We start from the raw sequence: 18,898 nt of genomic DNA on the forward strand, positions 1-18,898 counted from the left end.
TAAGTATGAATAGACGTGGAAGATACACTAAGATTCCTGGATGATTTTTTATTTCCTTTAACAAAGATGTGAGAACTCTGATTACATGGGTGAATCATTCCTTTCTTCTATCTCTCTTAAAAGAGAGGGAAAGAGAGAAATCCCAGTGTAGTTCTTCCAAAATAAAGCAGTAGGTGTCCATCTGTCAGGCTACATTAAGCCAAGAAGAGATTTTTCCTTTTCAAAGTAGTTTCTTAGGGTCCTTGGCACTTTCTCCTTGTGAAACATTTACAGGAAACATACTTTAAAGAAAATTAAAGCAGAAACATACAGAAATCCAAATAAAACTCACCACCTCCATCCTCTTTTGCGCAAGGTGCTCTATGTTACACTTACCATAGAAAAGAATGGGAAAATCTGGGGTTGAAGGAAAGCACTCATTCTATACCAGTTGGAGCTAGAAATGTAGCTTTGTGATAGCAGGAGAGGGAGGCTGAGTGGTGTTTTCTGGCGACTTACTAAATAGATGCCAGAGCTTTCCTTCCCATCTATGAACTTCCTAGGTCCATAAAATGGAAAGACCAACGAACAATCTTTCCAATGTTTATTATTCAGAGTAGTCTAGCATATGTTTCTCAAGACTGGTCTGCCAATCCCTCTCATAGAAATCACCAGAGAAGTTTGGTCAAATAGATTCTCAGTATCCATATCAGATTTACTGATCCAAAATCTCTGGTATTTGGGGCCCGGAAATGTGCACTTTAAGATCATGCCAAGTGATTCTTTATGCACGCCAAGGATTGCGAGAATTTAACCCGTAATATTAGCCTTTTACCACACTGTACCTCCGTTTGCCCTCTTCTGCACCAGAAAACAAGAGTTACTCAATATCTTGGAAGTTAGTAGTACAGGTTGGCAAGATGCAGAGACGTGCCCTCTGAGAAGTGATTGGGGATTCTCCCTAGGGTCCGCTCATTCCTGGTGAATTCTATATTCAATTTGGAGAGAGAAAGAGAAAGGGATTTCGGGTATTCAAAGACTAAATAGCCTCAGAATCCCAGGGATCCTGCAGAACTCCTTAATATCAGGTTTCAGGACGCCTTCAGCTAATAATGTCTCTGGCCGGCCGCCGTCAGCCATCTAGTGAGGCAACGCGACATCCTGTCTGGCGGCGGTCACGCGACTGTCAAGATGGCGGCCCCCAGGAGCTGGGTTTTATGGAGCTTCTGCTGCCGTGGGTCGTCGCGGGTGTTGCTGGGCTGCAGGCTTCCCGGGCTTCGTAGCTCCTGGCCCAGGGGCCCGCTGGGTGCGCGGCCCTTGTCCCAAGAGAAGCGGGCAACCGAAACGCACTTCGGGTTTGAGACTGTGTCGGAAGAGGAGAAGGGGGGCAAAGGTGAAAAGGGTGAGAGGGTGGAGGGAGGGAAATCTGACCGTCTGCGATCTAGTTTCTTCCGCCCATATTAAGGGTTGATTTAACGTCCTGTCGGCTCTGATGCATTATCTTCTTTATCTTCTGCAGTCCTGACCTCCAAGAAGTAGCCCCAGCCTAACCCTGCCAAACTGAGACGCTACCTCTTTTTAAGTAATTATCACAAAACCCCATCAGTTGAGCGTTTATGATGTGCCAGGCAGTGTGCAGACCTTGTTTACAATCTCATTTCAACTTCCCGATGATGAATATTGCTATCCCATGTTACGTAAGAGGAAATTGAGGCTTAAAGCTTAAGCAAAAACTTGCCCAGTTTAATATAGCTAGTGAGTGGTGGAACTAGTATTCCAACCCAGTTTGGCCCAACTACAGAGCCCAAGTTCTTAATCTCTTGCTAAAGGGATAGGCCATCTTTTATACAAAGAAAGAAGGAAACTATTTTCTGTGTGCCTCAGCTTCCAAATTTGCCCGACGGGAATAATAGTAACTTTTTCCATAGAGTTCTTGTGAAGATTAGATTACTTCATACACTGAAGAATTTTGAATAATGCCAGGCACTTCATAATTGCTCAGTAAATGTTAGATATTTTTGAGCAGTTTTTTGTGTTCACCATAAGCATGGGAAAGGAAAAGAACTTTTTTAAAACTCCAACTGTACCATTTGTAATGGGGAAGGTATTATGCCCATATTGCAGATGGATAAGGTGAGACTCTGAGAGGTTCCTTAACTTGGCCTATGTTCACCCAGGAAATAAGAGAAAGAGCCTACAACTGAATTTCCATCCTCTTATAGACTAGCACGTTGTATTACCTCTCACCTGAATCTTAACTAAATATTATACATAGCTCTACTGTAACTCTGATTGTTTTGTTTTGTTTTTTGCGCTACGCGGGCCTCTCACTGTTGTGGCCTCTCCTGTTGCGGAGCACAGGCTCTGGACGCGCAAGCTCAGCGGCCATGGCCCACGGGCCCAGCCGCTCCGCGGCATGTGGGATCTTCCTGGACCGGGGCACGAACCCGTGTTCCCTGCATTGGCAGGCAGACTCTCAACCACTGCGCCACCAGGGAAGCCCTTGTAACTCTTTGAATACTGAATTTAAATTAACATTTATTTCACTGTGAATCCCCAGAAAGCTAGGATGGTGGCTCATTCACGTCTGTATCCTCAGCACCTGATGCACATTGGGAGCTTGATAACTGATTGTGGAGTGAAATAAATGGAGCCAAGTAAAACGATAGCAAACTTTTATTGAGGCCCTGAAACCTTTTAAAAATATTTTACATTAATTCTTATAAATACAAGCGTATGAGGTAGGAACTCTTATCCTGTTTGTGTAGATGAATAAACTGCTGATAAGTGGCATAGCTGGGATTTGAATACACATGGGTTGCTTCCAAAATAATAATAATGCTTAACCTCTGTATTGTGCTTTACAATGTATAAACAACATTTCACACAATGACGGGGGGAAGAGTTACCCACTAAGCTAAATATGACTTCCAGATTGGGACCCAAGATTGAAGTACAGGCAATCTTTGCACAATGATGCAGGACAGTAAAAATGTCCATGCAAGCTGAAATCATGACAATGATCTTAAAGATCAATGGGGAAAATTGCGATTGTTCCAGAACCTTTAAAAATTATCAAACATCAAAAACTCTCTTAATGTCAGTTATAAATATATAAGGAAATGAAAAAATAGTAAAGTTGATATTTATTTAGCACACTGTCATTTAAAATTAGATTTAATTAATACAATTAGAATTTTTAATTGTTTAAATTTAAAATTAAATTAAAATCTAACAAAAAATTAGAAAGATTGAGAATTAAGTTGTTTTAGTCCTTTGTAAAAAATTTACCACGAGTAGTTTAAACAGTGTTTGCATCCTTTTTGTCATATAATTTACAGTAGGGAGTGAGCACCTTCTCCATGCCTCAGCAAACGGTCAGACGTGTTTCTAAGGTTCAGTCAGCTTCTAACATTTTATCCTTTCACTTTCAATGTCATGAAATATCTCCAAGAATTCCTTTAATGTGAAATTTTTTGCTGGCATCATTTCCTCTGGGACATCTTCAACCTTTTCATCACAACCACATTCTCATTTACATCCATAAGTTCATTTTCCCAAAGTTCCTCTGGCTGCATATCTAAAACCTCTCGAGGGGCAGCAGTATCAACATTCCCATGGTCATGTTTCTCCTGTAACTCCACTGATGTATTCAAATTTCACTTCCAGGGTTTATCACTTTTCATTATTTTGTTGCACTTTCATTTCCATTGGCCAGTTTCCTCTTTCAGTTATCTAGTTTTGTAAAATGCCCCAGAGATTTACAGCTGAGATAAGAAGATAACACAACTACATGCTTTGCTGTCTGCATGTGAACTGAATAACTGATGTATAGTGACCAACCAGCTACAAACTGTAAGAGAAGTGACATTGTTGGCTTCTGATCATGATGCATATCTGTTATTTATGTATGATTTGTGGACTGAAGAACTACTAGCAAAATGTGTACTTTATGTAATTAGTCACAGTTAATATACCACTGGATTTGAATGATGTTGCTAGAGGACTGGCATTATTGAACTAAACCACAGTAACTGGAATTCTTGTATATTAGAACCATATAAAGCAAGAAGGGCTTATACTTAGTGGGTTGAGCCTCAGTGTCCCTCTAAGTACCCCAAAAGATGTTCAAAAGCAAAGAGCAAGCTTATAGGATCCCAAGGTTGAGAATAGACATTCAAGATTGAGGTAAAGGAGGGGGCTCTATAGTCTGCTGATTCAGCAGAGGACAGTAATATTTTGGGTCTAAGCAGCACATTTTATCTGAGGAACTCAACGTGTCTCCCCTTCATTACCTAATTCAGCCTTACGGCAGGCAGGTAGGGGGCTGGCGCTGATATTCTCATCTCATGGGCAGAAATTGAGGTGCAAAGAAGTTAAATGTAGCCTGTACTTTAAAGTGTATTGGATAATAAATTCCTTAACTCTTCAGCTAGCCCAGATTCCACATTCTGCCTTAATCCTATGTTGGGTCATGAGGACCCTCTACAGTGTGACTTGGCCCTGATTCACATCCTGCCATCCATCTGCCCACCAAATTGTACATGAGGTTTTTCTCAGTGATGCTGGCAGAGATGAGCTGAGGTCTTCCCATCCATTTGTCGTGTCTTCCTAAAGGATTTTGTTGTCTTTTATTATAATAATATTAGAAACATTCCAACCCCCTCCCTGCCCCTTCCTCTAAGAAACAGAAACTGGGGAATTCCCTGACGGTCCAGTGGTTAGGACACAGCGCTTTCACTGCTGAGGGCGCAGGTTCTATCTCTGGTCAGGGAACTAAGATCCTGCCACCAAGACGTGTGGCAAAAAAAAAAAAGAAAAAGAAAAACAGAAACCTATTTAGTACTTAAGTATGTGCATGACATTATTACAAGGTAATGGCCCTAGGTAAAGCTAACTAAGATAACATAAAAGAGGTTGACTTCTTTCTTACATGATGTAATTTAAGCCTTTTTTAGAAGGGGTAATGTTAAGGTGAAGATTTGGGCATCAAGCATTATGACTTGGCTCCACCTTGCAGACAGTTAATTTCATGGGGGGGAAGCTTTCTCCTCTTTCATTTAGGACTTTTCCAGGTTAATCTTATGAATAGTCCAATCATGTTGTATTTCTCTCAAGTCTATCAGGTGTTTGAAAGTGTGGCCAAGAAGTATGATGTGATGAATGATATGATGAGTCTTGGTATCCACCGTATTTGGAAGGATTTGCTGCTCTGGAAGATGCGCCCGTTTCCGGGGACCCAGCTGCTGGATGTTGCTGGAGGCACAGGTAACATACAGTTCTGTATCCTGGCGTACCACTAAGCTCCTTTTATAAAAATTAGTGTCTCTTGGGACTTCCCTGGCGGTCCAGTGGTTAAGACTCTGCACTTCCGCTGCAGGGGGCACAGGTTAGATCCCTGGTCGGGGAACTGAGACCCCGCAGCCTCGCAGTGTGGCCAAAATAAATAAATAAGTAAAAAATAAAAATAAAATAGTTTAAAAAAATTAGTGTCTCTTGTTGGAATGAGCTAGCTCACCTACCATTAGCCTGAAAATAGTAATTGAAAATCAGTACACTTCTCAGAAAGATTTATTCTTTCCTTTTTTAACTGAATGTCAGTCAAAAGCACAGAATATCAGCTTTGTGCCTGTCACTTTTCTAAAATTCAGAGGATTACAAAGTAAAACGACCAATTTTTAACTCTAGTGGCATTTCCCCATCTAAACAACCGTTTTACCTTCTATTTAACCTTTATCCCACTTTCCCTCTTTCTTTGGTGTGGGAAAGGGGGAGAGCTTTTATCATGTTATGTAAGCTTTCTAGGCAGACTTTTCTGCCTAATCTACTATGATACCAGATATCAAAGGCTCATTTATTTGTGCATGGTCCTTTGTTATTTGGTACACACTAGGCATTTGGAGAGAAAAATGTCACAATGTGTAATATAATGTAATAATGTAATAATCTATACTAATAGGATAATGTATAATAATAAATTACAGTAGAATAATGTCCATGTTTGAAACATGTTTATGTGTGGCTTTGTTGGTGTGGCCCTCTACCCAAAAGGAAGCACAGAGGGCAGTACGGTGGAGGACAGTTTAGCAGAATCTATCAAAATCTAAAATGCTTACAGTCTAGGATCCCACAGTTCCAATTCCAGACATCTAGTCTGAAAACAAAAACAAAAACAAAAACTTGCACAGAGAGATAGCTACAGAAGGGGGTCAGTTAGAGCTGCTTCCATCTCCAATGTACCCCAGCCAGTAACATTACCACATGCTGGCAACTGCCCATTTAGAAAATGCAATTGAAAAGTAATCCCATATATTTAAAAAGACATTGAAAAAGTAGAGCTACAAATATGCTCACTGCATAATTTTTAGTCATAGTGAAAAATTGGAAATAACCTATTTCTACCTCAATAAAGAAATGGCTTTAGGGACTTCCCTGGTGGTGCAGTGGTTAAGAATCTGCCTGCCAATGCAGGGGGCACGGGTTCGATCCCTGGTCTGGGAAGATCCCACATGCCGCGGAGCAACTAAGCCTGTGCGCCACAACTACTAAGCCTGCGCTCTAAAACCTGCAAGCCACAACTGCTGAGCCTGCGTGCCACAACTACTGAGCCTACGTGCCACAACTAGTGAAGCCCACGAGCCTAGAGCCCATGCTCCGCAACAAGAGAAGCCACTGCAATGAGAAGCCTGTGCACCGCAATGAAGAGTAGACCCCGTTCGCCACAACTAAAGAGAAAAGCCCACACACAGCAACGAAGACCCAACACAGTCAAAAAATAAATAAATATATTTTTTTAAAAAAGAAATGGCTTTAAATTAAGATACATCAATACTATAAAATATTAGGTAGCTATTTAAAAGAATGAGGAAAGCCTAGAAATACCAATGGAATGGCCTCAAGGACATATTAAGTGGGAAGAAAAAGAAAAGTTGTATACAATGCATATAATATGATCCCCATTTATGTTTTTAAGTTGTTTTATATGAGTACATATAATTATATTTAAATATATAGGAAAGTGACTAGAGAATACTGAATTGGATGGAGAAAATGGAAAAACTTAAGGATATATTTCTTACAGTGTAAGAAAAAAACAAAACAAAGACAAGGAAACCGCATTGTAAAAAGGGAAATGTGATCCCGGAAAGCACTGGCTTTGCCCAAACAATATTTACCTGGTCACAATAATGTACACACTTGATTTTCAGCTTTTAGACTCAAACCATCAACAAAGCACAGAAGACATAGCTATAGAACAAATAAAATGTTATCAGGCTTGACAGAATAAAAATATATATATGATGGAACGCTGAAGGGAGTCAAAAGAGATACTGTCTGTAGTTGGTGGAATAAAAAATAAAATACTGGGGTGGAGGGATAAATTTGGAATTGGGATTAACAGATGTATACTACTATATATAAAATAAACAACAAGGACCTACTGTATAGCACAGGGAAGTGTATTCAATATCTTGTAATAACCTATAATGGAAAAGAATATGAAAAAGAAAAAAATGTATATATATGTAAAACTGAACCACTTTGCTGTACACCTGAAACATTGTAAATCAACTATACTTCAATAAAAAAATTTAAAAAAATATATTGATTAGTTTATTACTTTAGGTTACAAAGGTATCTGTGAGGAATTATGAAAAGTGATAAAATATATTGGGAGGATAAAAGCAAGCAGAGATGGGGGTGAGTAAAGAAGTAGCTGTAACCAACAGAATAAACAGCTAAAGGAGTTAGGAAGGATGGTCTGTGGGGAACTGAACTGGGAGTAGGAAGTGGTGTGGCAGGGAACTGTTGCTTGTGACTGTACCTTTATGTTACTGTCATAAAAATTATTAGAAAAAGGCTAGAAGGATGCACACTAAGCTCTTAACACTTGTTATGTCTGGAGAGTGTGGACAGAGAATGCAACTTTCATGTTTTATTCTACATGTTTAGGTATTGAGTCTTATAGTAAGAATGTGTCCATGCATTACATATGCAATTTTTTAAAGGTTTTTTTTTTTTTTTTTTGAGGTATGCAGGCCTCTCACTGCTGTGGCCTCTCCTGTTGTGGAGCACAGGCTCCGGATGCGCAGGCTCAGTGGCCATGGCTCACGGGCCCAGCCGCTCCACAGCATGTGGGATCTTCCTGGACCGGGGCACAAACCCGTGTCCCCTGCATCGGTAGGCGGACCCCCAACCACTGCGCCATCAGGGAAGCCTGAGGTTTTTTTAAAAAAATTGATTAATTTATTTATAAATAAATTAATAAATAAAATAAATTAATTAATTTATTTTAAATTAAATTAATATAAATTAATTAATAAAATAAATTTATTTATTTTTGGGTCTTCATTGCTGTGCACAGGCTTTCTCTAGTTGTGGCAAGTGGGGGCTGCTCTTCGTTGTGTTGCACGGGCTTCTCACTGCGGTGGCTTCTCTTGTTGTGGAGCATGGGCTTCAGTAGTTGTGCCACGTGGCCTCAGTAGCTGTGGCGCACGGGCTTAGTTGCTCCGTGGCATGTGGAGTCATCCTGGAGCAGGGCTTGAACCCGTGTCCCCTGCATTGGCAGGCGGATTCTTAACCACTGAGCCATCAGGGAAGTCCAGGTTTTTTAAAGAATCTTAGACGTTAGAAATTTACTGTTAAAATAAAAAGTTACTGGGCTTCCCTGGTGGCACAGTGGTTAAGAATCCGCCTGCCAATGCGGGAGACACGGGTTCAAGCCCTGGTCCCCGAAGGTCCCACGTGCCGTGGAACAACTAAGCCCGTGCACCACAGCTACTGAGCCTGCGCTCTAGAGCCCACTAGCCACAACTACTGAAGCCTGAACACCTAGAGCCCGTGCTCCGCAACAAGAGAAGCCACCGCAATGAGAAGCCTGTGCACCACAGTGACGAGTAGCCCCCGTTCACCACAACTAGAGAAAGCCGGCGCACAGCCAGGAAGACCCAACGCAGCCAAAAATAAATAAATTAATTAAAATTAAAATTAAAAAAATAGTTACTGTTGAGATGAGCACAAAATTCAATTTTCATACACTCCTCAACCCCTGTACCTTTGTTGCTCCTTTGGGGTTTAAGAAATGCTGGGTTTTTGTTTTTGTTTGTGTTTGATATTTCCTCCTGTTGGCTTCCCACAGGTGACATTGCATTCCGGTTCCTTAATTATGTTCAGGCACAGCATCAGAGAAAGGAGAAGAGGCAATTAAGGGCCCAACAAAATTTATCCTGGGAAGAAATTGCCAAAAAGTACCAGAATGAGGAGGATTCTTTGGACGGTTCTCATGTCATGGTCTGTGACATCAACAAGGAGATGCTAAAGATTGGAAAACAGAAAGCCCGTGCTCGAGGATACAAAGCTGGTAAGTCCTGCAGAAAATGGACCCAGAGGAGATGTTTATATGTTTATAAAATAAGATGGAATATGTACAATGCTGAAGTGCTTTCTTTCTAGGTTTCAAAAACTTACATGTAGGTAGGAGTGGAAGATAATTTGTGTGGCTGCGTCCAGCATGTGTGCTGTTATGTACATTATTTCAGCAACCCAGGGAGTTAGATTATCAGCCATATGTGACAGGGGAGATAACCCAAACCCAAAGAGGTTAAGTATCTGCTTCAGCTAACACAATTTAAATGGCAGATCCGGAATGGGGGCTGACTCTTTGGATCTCAGCTCTTGGACACTGAGACAAGTTTGGCTTTTAATTCCCAGCAGCTCCCCAGTGACCCCCATGCCCTGTTCTTGAGCCATTTCATCCCCCTCCCAAAACTAAGCTCTGCTTCAGCTTTCAAACCAGGGGGCTCCTGGGGCCTGGACATTTCCCACGTGGGGCTCTTTTTACAGGCAATCTTTGCTCCAGAGCACCTCCACCCCACCCCCGCCACTGGGTGGGCTGAGACTTTCTCAGATCTTCATCCAGGTCTAATGGCTTTGTTTTTTGGGGGAGCGGGGGGGGGCGGGGCGGGGTTGTGATTTATTTATTTTTTTTTAATACATCTTTATTGGAATATAATTGCTTCACAATACTGTGTTAATTTCTATTGTACAACAAAGTGAATCAGCCATATACACACATACATCCCCATATTCCCTCTTGAGGCTCCCTCCCACCCTCCCTATCCCACCCCTCTAGGTCATCGCAAAGCACCGAGCTGACCTCCCTGTGCTATGCTGCTGCTTCCCACTAGCTATCTCTCTTACATTTGGTTGTGTATATGTATGTCAATGCTACTCTCACTTCGCCCCTCACCCGCTGTGTCCTCAAGTCCATTCTCTACGTCTGCGTCTTTATTCCTGTCCTGCCACTAGGTTCATCAGTACCTTTTTTTTTTTTGATTCCAAATACATGCGTTAGCATACGGCATTTGTTTTTCTCTTTCTGACTTACTTCACTCTGTGTGACAGACTCTAGGTCCATCCACCTCACTGCAAATAACTCAATTTCGTTTCTTTTTATGGCTGAGTAATATTCCATTGTAGGTCTAATGGCTTTTCTCACACAGCCTTGCTTCCTCTCCTTTTTATTTTTTCCAGGTGTCTCCTCTCACCCCCTGCCCCCAAAAAAGAAAAAAACCCTTTTGCCCTCCTACCTCTATTTCATCATGGGTTTCTCAGAGGGCCCAACTGATGCAGTTGAAGAATCACCCGTAAATGGTACTCCTCAAATTTCCCTAGCACGGTACTCTCAACAGCCAATGGGAGAATGCCTGGGTATCTCCAGGAACCTGTTGCAGCTTCCAAATAGACAGTTTCTGCTCTAGCTTAAAGATATACATTTTGCATTTGGCTTTCTGTTTGTTTTCATATTTTGAAATACTTTTGCCCCTAGTTTTATGCCCCAGTAGAAGTACTGATCTGGCAGCTGCAGCATGTTTACCCAGCTCTTCAGAGCCGCTGCACTGCCCTCTTCCACGCTGGCCGAGCACTGCAGGCAGCCCCCGTGAGAGGCAGCGGTGCACAGCAAAGGAAGCCAAGTCCCTTGGGTCCATGTCAGCACTTCTCCCCTCCCCCACCCCCACCATGAGTGTCTATGGTTATTTTAGCTCAATTCTGCTTCCTCCTCCTCCTCCCACCCGCAGAATGAGCTGCCTAGACGAACTGCAGCCCACTTGGCCCCCCAAATGAAGGGCTCTTTTGTTAACCATCAACACTGATCAGAAGGCTGACAATCACTAGTGTTTCTAGACAAAGGCACCGTGTTCTTACTCCTACTGAGAAACGTGTTTCCCTTCTCTCTGGTGCTTAGCCACGAAGACTGGAGAACAAAGATGGAAATGATGGGTAATGTTCCACCTCTTGAATCATCTCTTCCATAGCACAGCTTGCCCTTCAGGCTCTCCTAACAGCCAAGAAATCCACCTGCATAGGAATCATTACATGCTGCATAGTATGGTTTTATCTTTCCTCCTTGCTTTATCAATCTCCAATAATAATGCCTTTGCAAAAAATATCATGCAAAAAAATTTGAAACTAAGTGGGAAGATCCTAGAAATGATTTAATAGTTTAAAAAATTAATGTGTAAAGGCATTTTTGTGTGTAGTACTATTATGTGTTTTACTTACATGTAGCACTTCCTCCCAAAATGGAAGCTTGGAGGGCAGGAACCTTAAAAAGATTATTTGATGGTTTATAAAAGTGATATATTTGGGAAAATTTTGGATATTAGAAATCAAAAATTTGAAAAGGTATTAAGAAGTAAATATTAACCAGAGTTTCAGCATCCAGAGATGACCATGACCCTCAATATATTTCCTTCCTAGCTTTTTCCTAATCATGTTCTTTTTATAAAATTGAGAACATCTTATGTATATAATTTAGTATCCTGCTTTATTTAATTCAGCATTGTATCATGAGATTTTCCCATGTTATTAAAAACTCCTGGGAATTCCCTGGCGGTCCAGTGATTAGGACTCCACACTCTAACTGCTGAGGGCTCAGGTTCGATCCATGGTCAAGGAACTAATATCCCACAAGCTGCGTGGTGCGGCCAAAAAAAAAAAAAAAAAATTTCCTTAAAATCATTTTTTATGATATTCTCTCATATGGATGTTTTATGATTTGCATAACCAATTTATGTAACTAGTTGATCTTTCATTTTTTTCTGATGTTTTTGCACGTAGCACAATGTTGTGACATCCTTATTTGTAAATTTTTGCATGCATCATTATTTTCTTTTTACTGACAATATATTTGGACAAGTGTTCAGGCTCTCTAGATCTCAGTTACCTTATCTATAAAATGTAGAAAATAATAACCCTTCTCACAGTAGGAGGTACTATCCCATAACTGTTAAAAACACAGGCTCTGGAATAAAACTTACTGAGTTCTAATCCGTCTGTGTGACCTTAGGCAAGGTACTTCAATCTTTCTGATACTCAATTTTGTTCACCTGAAACATGAAGATGATAGTACGGCTGTCTCAGAGTCGGTATGAGGATGTGAGAAGATAATGTATGTAAAGTGATAACACAGACCCTGCCATCATGGGCTTAGTAAGCAGTAGCTTTGATGATGATGTCATTAATGTCCTCCTCTTAAAATTCAAATAGCTGGGTCAAAGGATATACTTATTACTAAGGCTCTTGTTAAATACTGCTGGCATGCTTTCCAGGAGGGTTATTTCCATTTACCTTCCCCTATAGTGCCTTCCTTCTATATCATACTTTTTTTTTTTAAGTTCCATTGAGACACCGAACGTGACAGTGCTTTTATTTTATTTATTTATTTAAGGAAGCCAAGTGTTTTATTTTATTTTAAATGTATTTATTTATTTATGGCTGCATTGGGTCTTTGTTGCTGCACGCGGGCTTTCTCTAGTTGCAGTGAGCGTCGGCTACTCTTCATTGCCGTGCACGGGCTTCTCATTGTGGTTGTTTCTCTTGTTGTGGAACACGGGCTCTAGGCGCACGGGCTTCAGTAGTTGTGGCACGCAGGCTTCAGTAGTTGTGGTTCACGGGCTCTAGAGCACAGGCTCAGTAGTTGTGGTGCACAGGCTTAGTGGCTCCGTGGCATGTGGGATCTTCCCAGACCAGGGCTCGAACCTTGTCCCCTGCATTGGCAGGCGGATTCTTAACCACTACACCACCAGGGAAGTCCCTATATCATACTTTATGTCTGATTCACTGCAAGTTGAATAATATTAAAGCCAAATCAGGATCCTCAGAGGACATAGCTACCCTGATGGGGAGCTCCCTTGGGTGTTTTCTGAATTCATGACCAGACTTGCAGTCAAGACACTTTGCTTCTGTATGACTCCAGTAGAACCAATATAATTATACTAAATTACGTACTTAGAATACTTCCAATGATTGTCTGAAGTAGGTACTATTATTGACTCCATTTTACAGATGAGGAAACAAAGTAGTTTATTAAAGATTATATGGCTAATAAATGGGGAAGCTGGAATTAGAACACAGGCAACCCCAGGACCTGGGCTCTTAACCACAGTGCTTTACACAAAACACCTAGTGGATAAAAATTGCTTAAGGGTAAGGCATAACTAAGTAACCAGTGTCTACTCTGAGAACCTTGCGGGGACTTCCTGCTAAACTTCAAGGTCGCCAGCTTCACATTCTCAGGACTGGAGGACACCGTGAAGACGGTGGCCAGGAATCCACTGGAGAAGGCAGGTGTGTATTTTCTGACACCACTTCAGATACCACATGTGTGATGTTTGCTCAGCACCAAACAGCTCTCCAGTTCTCCTAGTCAACCAGCTGTCCAACAATTTAGTTCAGTTCTGACACTAATTACCCAGAGTTAGCGTCAGATTCCACAGGTTTAAGGGCTAATTGCCACAGGACTGCCCCCACTTCACAAGCCAGCCGCAAACAGGGTGTCCACAGTACCCACAGTTCTGTCCGGCCTACTGAAAATTCAGGGTTTCCCATGACCCCCTCCTCAGGTTTGACAGTTCACTGGGTGCAGAGGAGACAGTTGTCCAGACTGAGGCCAGAACTGCTTTTCTCTTTCAGGACTTGCTTGGGTAGTGGGAGACGCTGAAGAACTGCCCTTTGATGATGACAAATTTGATGTTTACACCATTGCCTTTGGGATCCGGAATGTCACACACATTGATCAGGTAATGAATGGCTGCATCCGCTTGCGTGACTCAGGATATTAGTTCTCCTGGAGTGGCTCCATGGTGAATGAGGAAAGGGAGAGATTCTTCTCTGGGCTCAGCTCCTGAGTTGAATGTTTCAGGCTTAGAGGTCTTAATCCTTTAAATTGCCAATTTTCCTGCCCACAAAATTGAAAAAAAAACACAGAGCAGATCCCCACAGAAGGCTTTGTTGCTTGGGTTGGTATTTACATCCTTAAAAAAAAAAAATTTATTTGGCCGCATCAGGTCTTAGTTGCGGCAGCGGGCTTCTCTCTAGTTGTGGCGCGTGGGCTCTAGAGTGCGTGGTCTTAGTTGCCCTGTGGCATGTGGGATCTTAGTTCCCCAACCAGGGATCAAACCCGCGTCCCCTGCATTGGAAGGCGGATTCTTAACCACTGGACCACCAGAGAAATCCCAGTATTTACATTTTTGAGACTGTCAGTCTTGCTCTCTCATTTCATCTGCTTCCTCTTGCTTGTGAAGCCACCTGACTCTGACACTGCAGATCAGAGGGATTTCCAAGGCTGACAGAGAAAAAGGCACTCAAACCCTATTTTGGCAGAAGGTAGCTAGATTCATGGTTCCTCTGTAGGAAGAAGGGAAATGTTCAGCTCTTAATCTGATGCAGCTCTTCTTTATTTCTGCTTGAACATTCTGTCCAAACATTTGAAGATGGTAAGCAAGGCACCCCATTTCATTTCTGTAATGTGGACTCCAGTTGCCTAGTTGCCTGCTTTGGGTGAGACATCCTTTATGGTGTACTTTAGCTTCATTTTTATGACCTGTCCTATGTCTGTAGCCAGTTTATTATTCCTTTTAAATTAAAAAAAAATAATAAATTTTAGTAGATTCAAAGTTCAAAAGGCACAAACGGATATATCAGTAAAAGTCTTCACCTTGTGTCCCAGCCATTCAGTGCCTCTTCCCCCTGCAGTCACCAATTTCTTAATGTAGCTTTGCAAAGATGTCTTGTGCATATTAAGTGTATTTATTTTCTTTCTTTTTTTATACAAATATTAGCATATGAAACATTTTGCCCGTTGCTTTTTTTTCCCTTAAAAATATACCTGCAGGGCTTCCCTGGTGGCACAGTGGTTGAGAGTCCGCCTGCCGATGCAGGGGACACGGGTTCGCGCTCCGGTCCGGGAGGATCCCACATGCCGCAGAGTGGCTGGGCCCGTGAGCCATGGCCGCTGAGCCTGCGCGTCCGGAGCCTGTGCTCCGCGGCGGGAGAGGCCACAGCAGTGAGAGATCCGCGTACCGCAAAAAAAAAATCTATATATCTATATATCTATATACCTGCAGACTTTTGCATGTCAGCACATAAAGAACACTGGCTCTTCCTTTTTTTAATAGCTGCATAGATTCCCTTTGTGTATATATTCCGTAATTTAGCCAGTCTCTCATTAATGGTTAAGATGCTTCTAATCTTGGTGCTGTTCAAATCGTGCCATAATGAATAACCCATGTCGTTTCCACAATAGAAACATTTCTGTAAGATAGATGATTTGAAGTAAAATTGCTGGATCAAAAAGGAATATCCATTGTGATTTTGAGAAGTAATTCAAAAATTGCCGCCTGTGGGGCGTTGTACCAATCTGAGTCAGTTTAGATTACTCCAAGTAACCTTCTCTAGTCACGGGCAGCAGAATGCCTATTTCTGCTGTTACAACTTCCCAGCTGAGAGTGAACACGGGATCTGTGGGAAATCACTTTTATAATGCCCATAGAAGCTGACGCCGCCTCAGCCTCCCAGAGCTGAATGAGGGCTGCTGACGAGTGTGTTCTGTTGTTCCTGTCTTGCTCAGGCGCTCCAGGAAGCCCATCGGGTCCTGAAGCCAGGAGGACGGTTTCTCTGTCTGGAGTTCAGCCAAGTAAACAATCCGCTCGTATCCAGGTTGGTATTGTTAACAGGGCTTGATTTTCATCATCTAGCCAAGGGTTTCCCATCCCAAAGTGGAAAGAAAATAGCCAGTAAGCTACAAGCATGAACCTCATAGTTCAGTGTCCCAGAGTCCCTGAGGGACAGTGCCACTTCTGAGGTCTGAATGACAACACCTAGGCTAGAAGGGTCTCAAACCAGAGACTCAAGTGGGCCCACGTATGTATTTTGTTTGACTCATGGTATTTTAAAAATTGACTTAGATGTCCATATTTTAAAATCAGGAAATTTTACATAAAAATCTAGATTTCCAGCTTCACTTGAGAAATCAGATATATGGCAACCCTGGTTAAGCCCATATTCCCACATGGCAATAGTCAGGGCTGAGTAGTAACTGCCCTTTCTCCACTTTTCTGGTACTTCCTAACTGTGCCTGTCACCACACCCTCACTACTCCCTAGGCTTCTGCACCTGGCCCACTTCACTTATTTCAGGTACTTGCTTGACCCTTATAGGCATTTGAGTTTATAATCCCAGGCTTAGACCTTCTTGCTTATTAATGGTCACGTTCTAATCTTAATATTTTGCCTTTTTGTTTAGGCTCTATGATGTATATAGCTTCCAGGTCATTCCTGTCCTGGGAGAGGTCATTGCAGGAGATTGGAAGTCCTATCAATACCTTGTAGAAAGTATCCGACAGTTCCCATCTCAGGTAAAAAACTTCTATAGCTTACAACAAAGGCCCTACAGTTGAAATCCAGGCGATTTTTGCTGTATCCTTCTTTGTGTTTTAGGAGGAGTTCAAGGAGATGATAGAAGATGCAGGTTTTCAGAAGGTGACTTATGAAAATCTAACATCAGGCATTGTAGCCATTCATTCTGGCTTCAAACTGTAACTCCTTTAAGATCCTGGAGTGTGAACCAGTCACATCCTGTCAAAAGGCTGGAGCCGAAGGATAATGTGGTTAGTGAGACCAGCACAACATCTTCTCCTAAGGCTGTGCGCCTTGGACTCATGTTCTGATGTGACCAGTCTCAGAGTGAAAGAAACAAGCTTCTGTCACTTTACTGCAGCTTTCCTTTGGGGCTGCTTCAGGCCTTCTCCCAGAGGTATTTGGTCTGTACTTTTTGCTTAACTCCTACTAATTTTTCTTGGCTCTGTAGTATGTGGTTAAGGAAAACCAGCACTGAAACTCAGTTTTGAAGTGTATCTGTGGCTTCTCTGCCAGTGCTGCCTCCTAGAGGGATAATGAATCGTTAGAACCCAATGATGATTTGAACCAGAAAACTTCCTAGCTGTACCCAAGTCCATCTTTCAGCCTAGGACTAAGTCTGGGGCCAAAAGCCAAGGCCCAAATTAGAGGGCTAAGGATCACAACTAGAATTGTGCCCTGAAACACTAAAAGAGTTTACAATTTTCATGGGTTTTGTCATTTTTTTCTTGAGGGAGGTGAAAGAAATACACTTTCATCATTATTCATTCAGTCCTCTTCTACCAAAAGCCACTATTGTGTCCTCAGTGCCTGTCATGAAGGAAACTTGACAAATCCTTGTTGAAGGAATAAATGTACCTGATTTCACGTCTTACAAAGAGAGCTTCTTTGTCAGGATACGTTTGAAGTCAGGATCTTATAGCCAAAAAAAAAAGTTTGATAACTATTTGTCTAGCCAAACCCCCTCCAGTACTCAGAAGAGCTGCACAGAGCTCTTGTCTCCTTAATACAGTCCACTCTTTGATGTTAAAATGAGACCATAAAAAAAAAAATGAGACCATAAATATTTTCAGTGCAGATGAAACTTAAGGGTTTTTTTGGGGGGTGGGGGAGGGTTGGTAAGAAATTGCAGAAATCAACCTGTGAGTTGGCTGGCAGTTGAATTTCAGAGACCTTAGTTCAAGGCTATTTGAAAAGTCTTCAGATATGCTGCCTCTCGCCCCAGCACAGAAGGGGTCATTTACCCCTTCACGTGAGTCACGACCTTCACTCACAAGATTGTGCCCTTGTCACTGAAAAGCTTCCAGATACAGCACTCTATATACACGTGTCTCAAAGAACAGCACCTTAGAACGATTGATAAAATGCTACACCTTAGAAAAACTTTTAAGTTTTGTTTTCAGCCAGCTGGCGCCTCTGAAATTAACAAGGAGCAGGCACTAAAAAAACCTTCATAGGTCATCAACCCAGTCCTCGCTCAGTGGCAATGTGATTCTCATATCTGAATCAAGAAAGAAAAGTTAAAAGCTGTCACTTCCTGGCAATAGATATGGGCCTGATGAAATTAGAACTCCCATTGTCCAGCCGTTTGTGGCCTGAAGGCAGCTGGAGACTGGAAGTAGAGCTAAAATCGACAAGATTGATGCAGCTTTGAAAGCCAAACACCTGTTGGGCTTCAAATATAGCCAGGTCACAAAAGAGGAAAAGGAGGTAGAAAAAAGATGTATTACAGGAACATTCTCAGTCTGTTCATATAAATACAAACCTAAACGACTGCAATTGCAGTCCCGTTCCACAGTACCTCCTGCTCCTCTCCTGCAGAAAGCAGGGGAAAAACTTCTCCCACTTGAATTGCCATAATAGTAAAACAATTGTTTGCCCCTCTACCCTGAAACTTTCTCAGTCCTAACATTGATCAACTTCACTAGAACTTTTAAGACCCCAAGTTCTGGTAAAGAAAAACAACCTCCCAAAGATGTTACAGACCTAATATTGCTCTCAAGATGGAATCATCAGTCAATTCAGATCTATCACCCGCTCTGTGTAGCATTAGCCTGGCTGCTCAGACACCCTAATTGTATCTCATAGATCCAAGGTCTAAAACAAAAAGGCTTACCTCATGTGAACACTGAAAACAAAGGGGAACTTAAAAGCCAGGACCTTCCTTGCAGCTTCCCAGGATGGGCGTGGGTTGTCTCAGCCTCTGGAATATTTCCTATCTA

The 18,898-nt window shown here is 42.0% G+C and overlaps 1 protein-coding gene across 2 annotated transcripts; it reads left to right on the forward strand.

Moving 5' to 3' along the window:
* The first annotated feature begins 1,163 nt into the window (after window positions 1–1,163).
* On the forward strand, window positions 1,164–17,384 carry COQ5 (coenzyme Q5, methyltransferase). 2 transcript variants are annotated; one of them, XM_060121457.1, is made up of 7 exons: window positions 1,164–1,372; window positions 5,098–5,247; window positions 9,119–9,340; window positions 13,954–14,060; window positions 15,890–15,978; window positions 16,564–16,675; window positions 16,758–17,384. In XM_060121457.1, exons 1-7 carry the CDS (start codon window positions 1,171–1,173, stop codon window positions 16,857–16,859), a joined length of 984 nt encoding a protein of 327 aa, XP_059977440.1. In that variant the 5' UTR covers window positions 1,164–1,170; the 3' UTR covers window positions 16,860–17,384. The 2 variants fall into 2 exon arrangements, with proteins under 2 accessions (XP_059977440.1, XP_059977442.1); XM_060121459.1 differs by lacking the exons at window positions 15,890–15,978; window positions 16,564–16,675; window positions 16,758–17,384 and adding an exon at window positions 15,155–15,871.
* Window positions 17,385–18,898: the final 1,514 nt, after the last annotated feature.

Source organism: Lagenorhynchus albirostris, chromosome 14 (assembly GCF_949774975.1).
Source record: "Lagenorhynchus albirostris chromosome 14, mLagAlb1.1, whole genome shotgun sequence".
Lineage (NCBI taxonomy): Eukaryota > Metazoa > Chordata > Mammalia > Artiodactyla > Delphinidae > Lagenorhynchus > Lagenorhynchus albirostris.

Bases quoted from the DNA above. Each gene is read 5' to 3' on its own strand.
- COQ5 (XM_060121457.1), top strand. From the start codon at position 1,171: ATGGCGGCCCCCAGGAGCTGGGTTTTATGGAGCTTCTGCTGCCGTGGG. The intron at 5,248-9,118 runs GTAACATACAGT...GGCTTCCCACAG, and splicing joins GGATGTTGCTGGAGGCACAG to GTGACATTGCATTCCGGTTC. The intron at 16,676-16,757 runs GTAAAAAACTTC...TTTGTGTTTTAG, and splicing joins TCCGACAGTTCCCATCTCAG to GAGGAGTTCAAGGAGATGAT.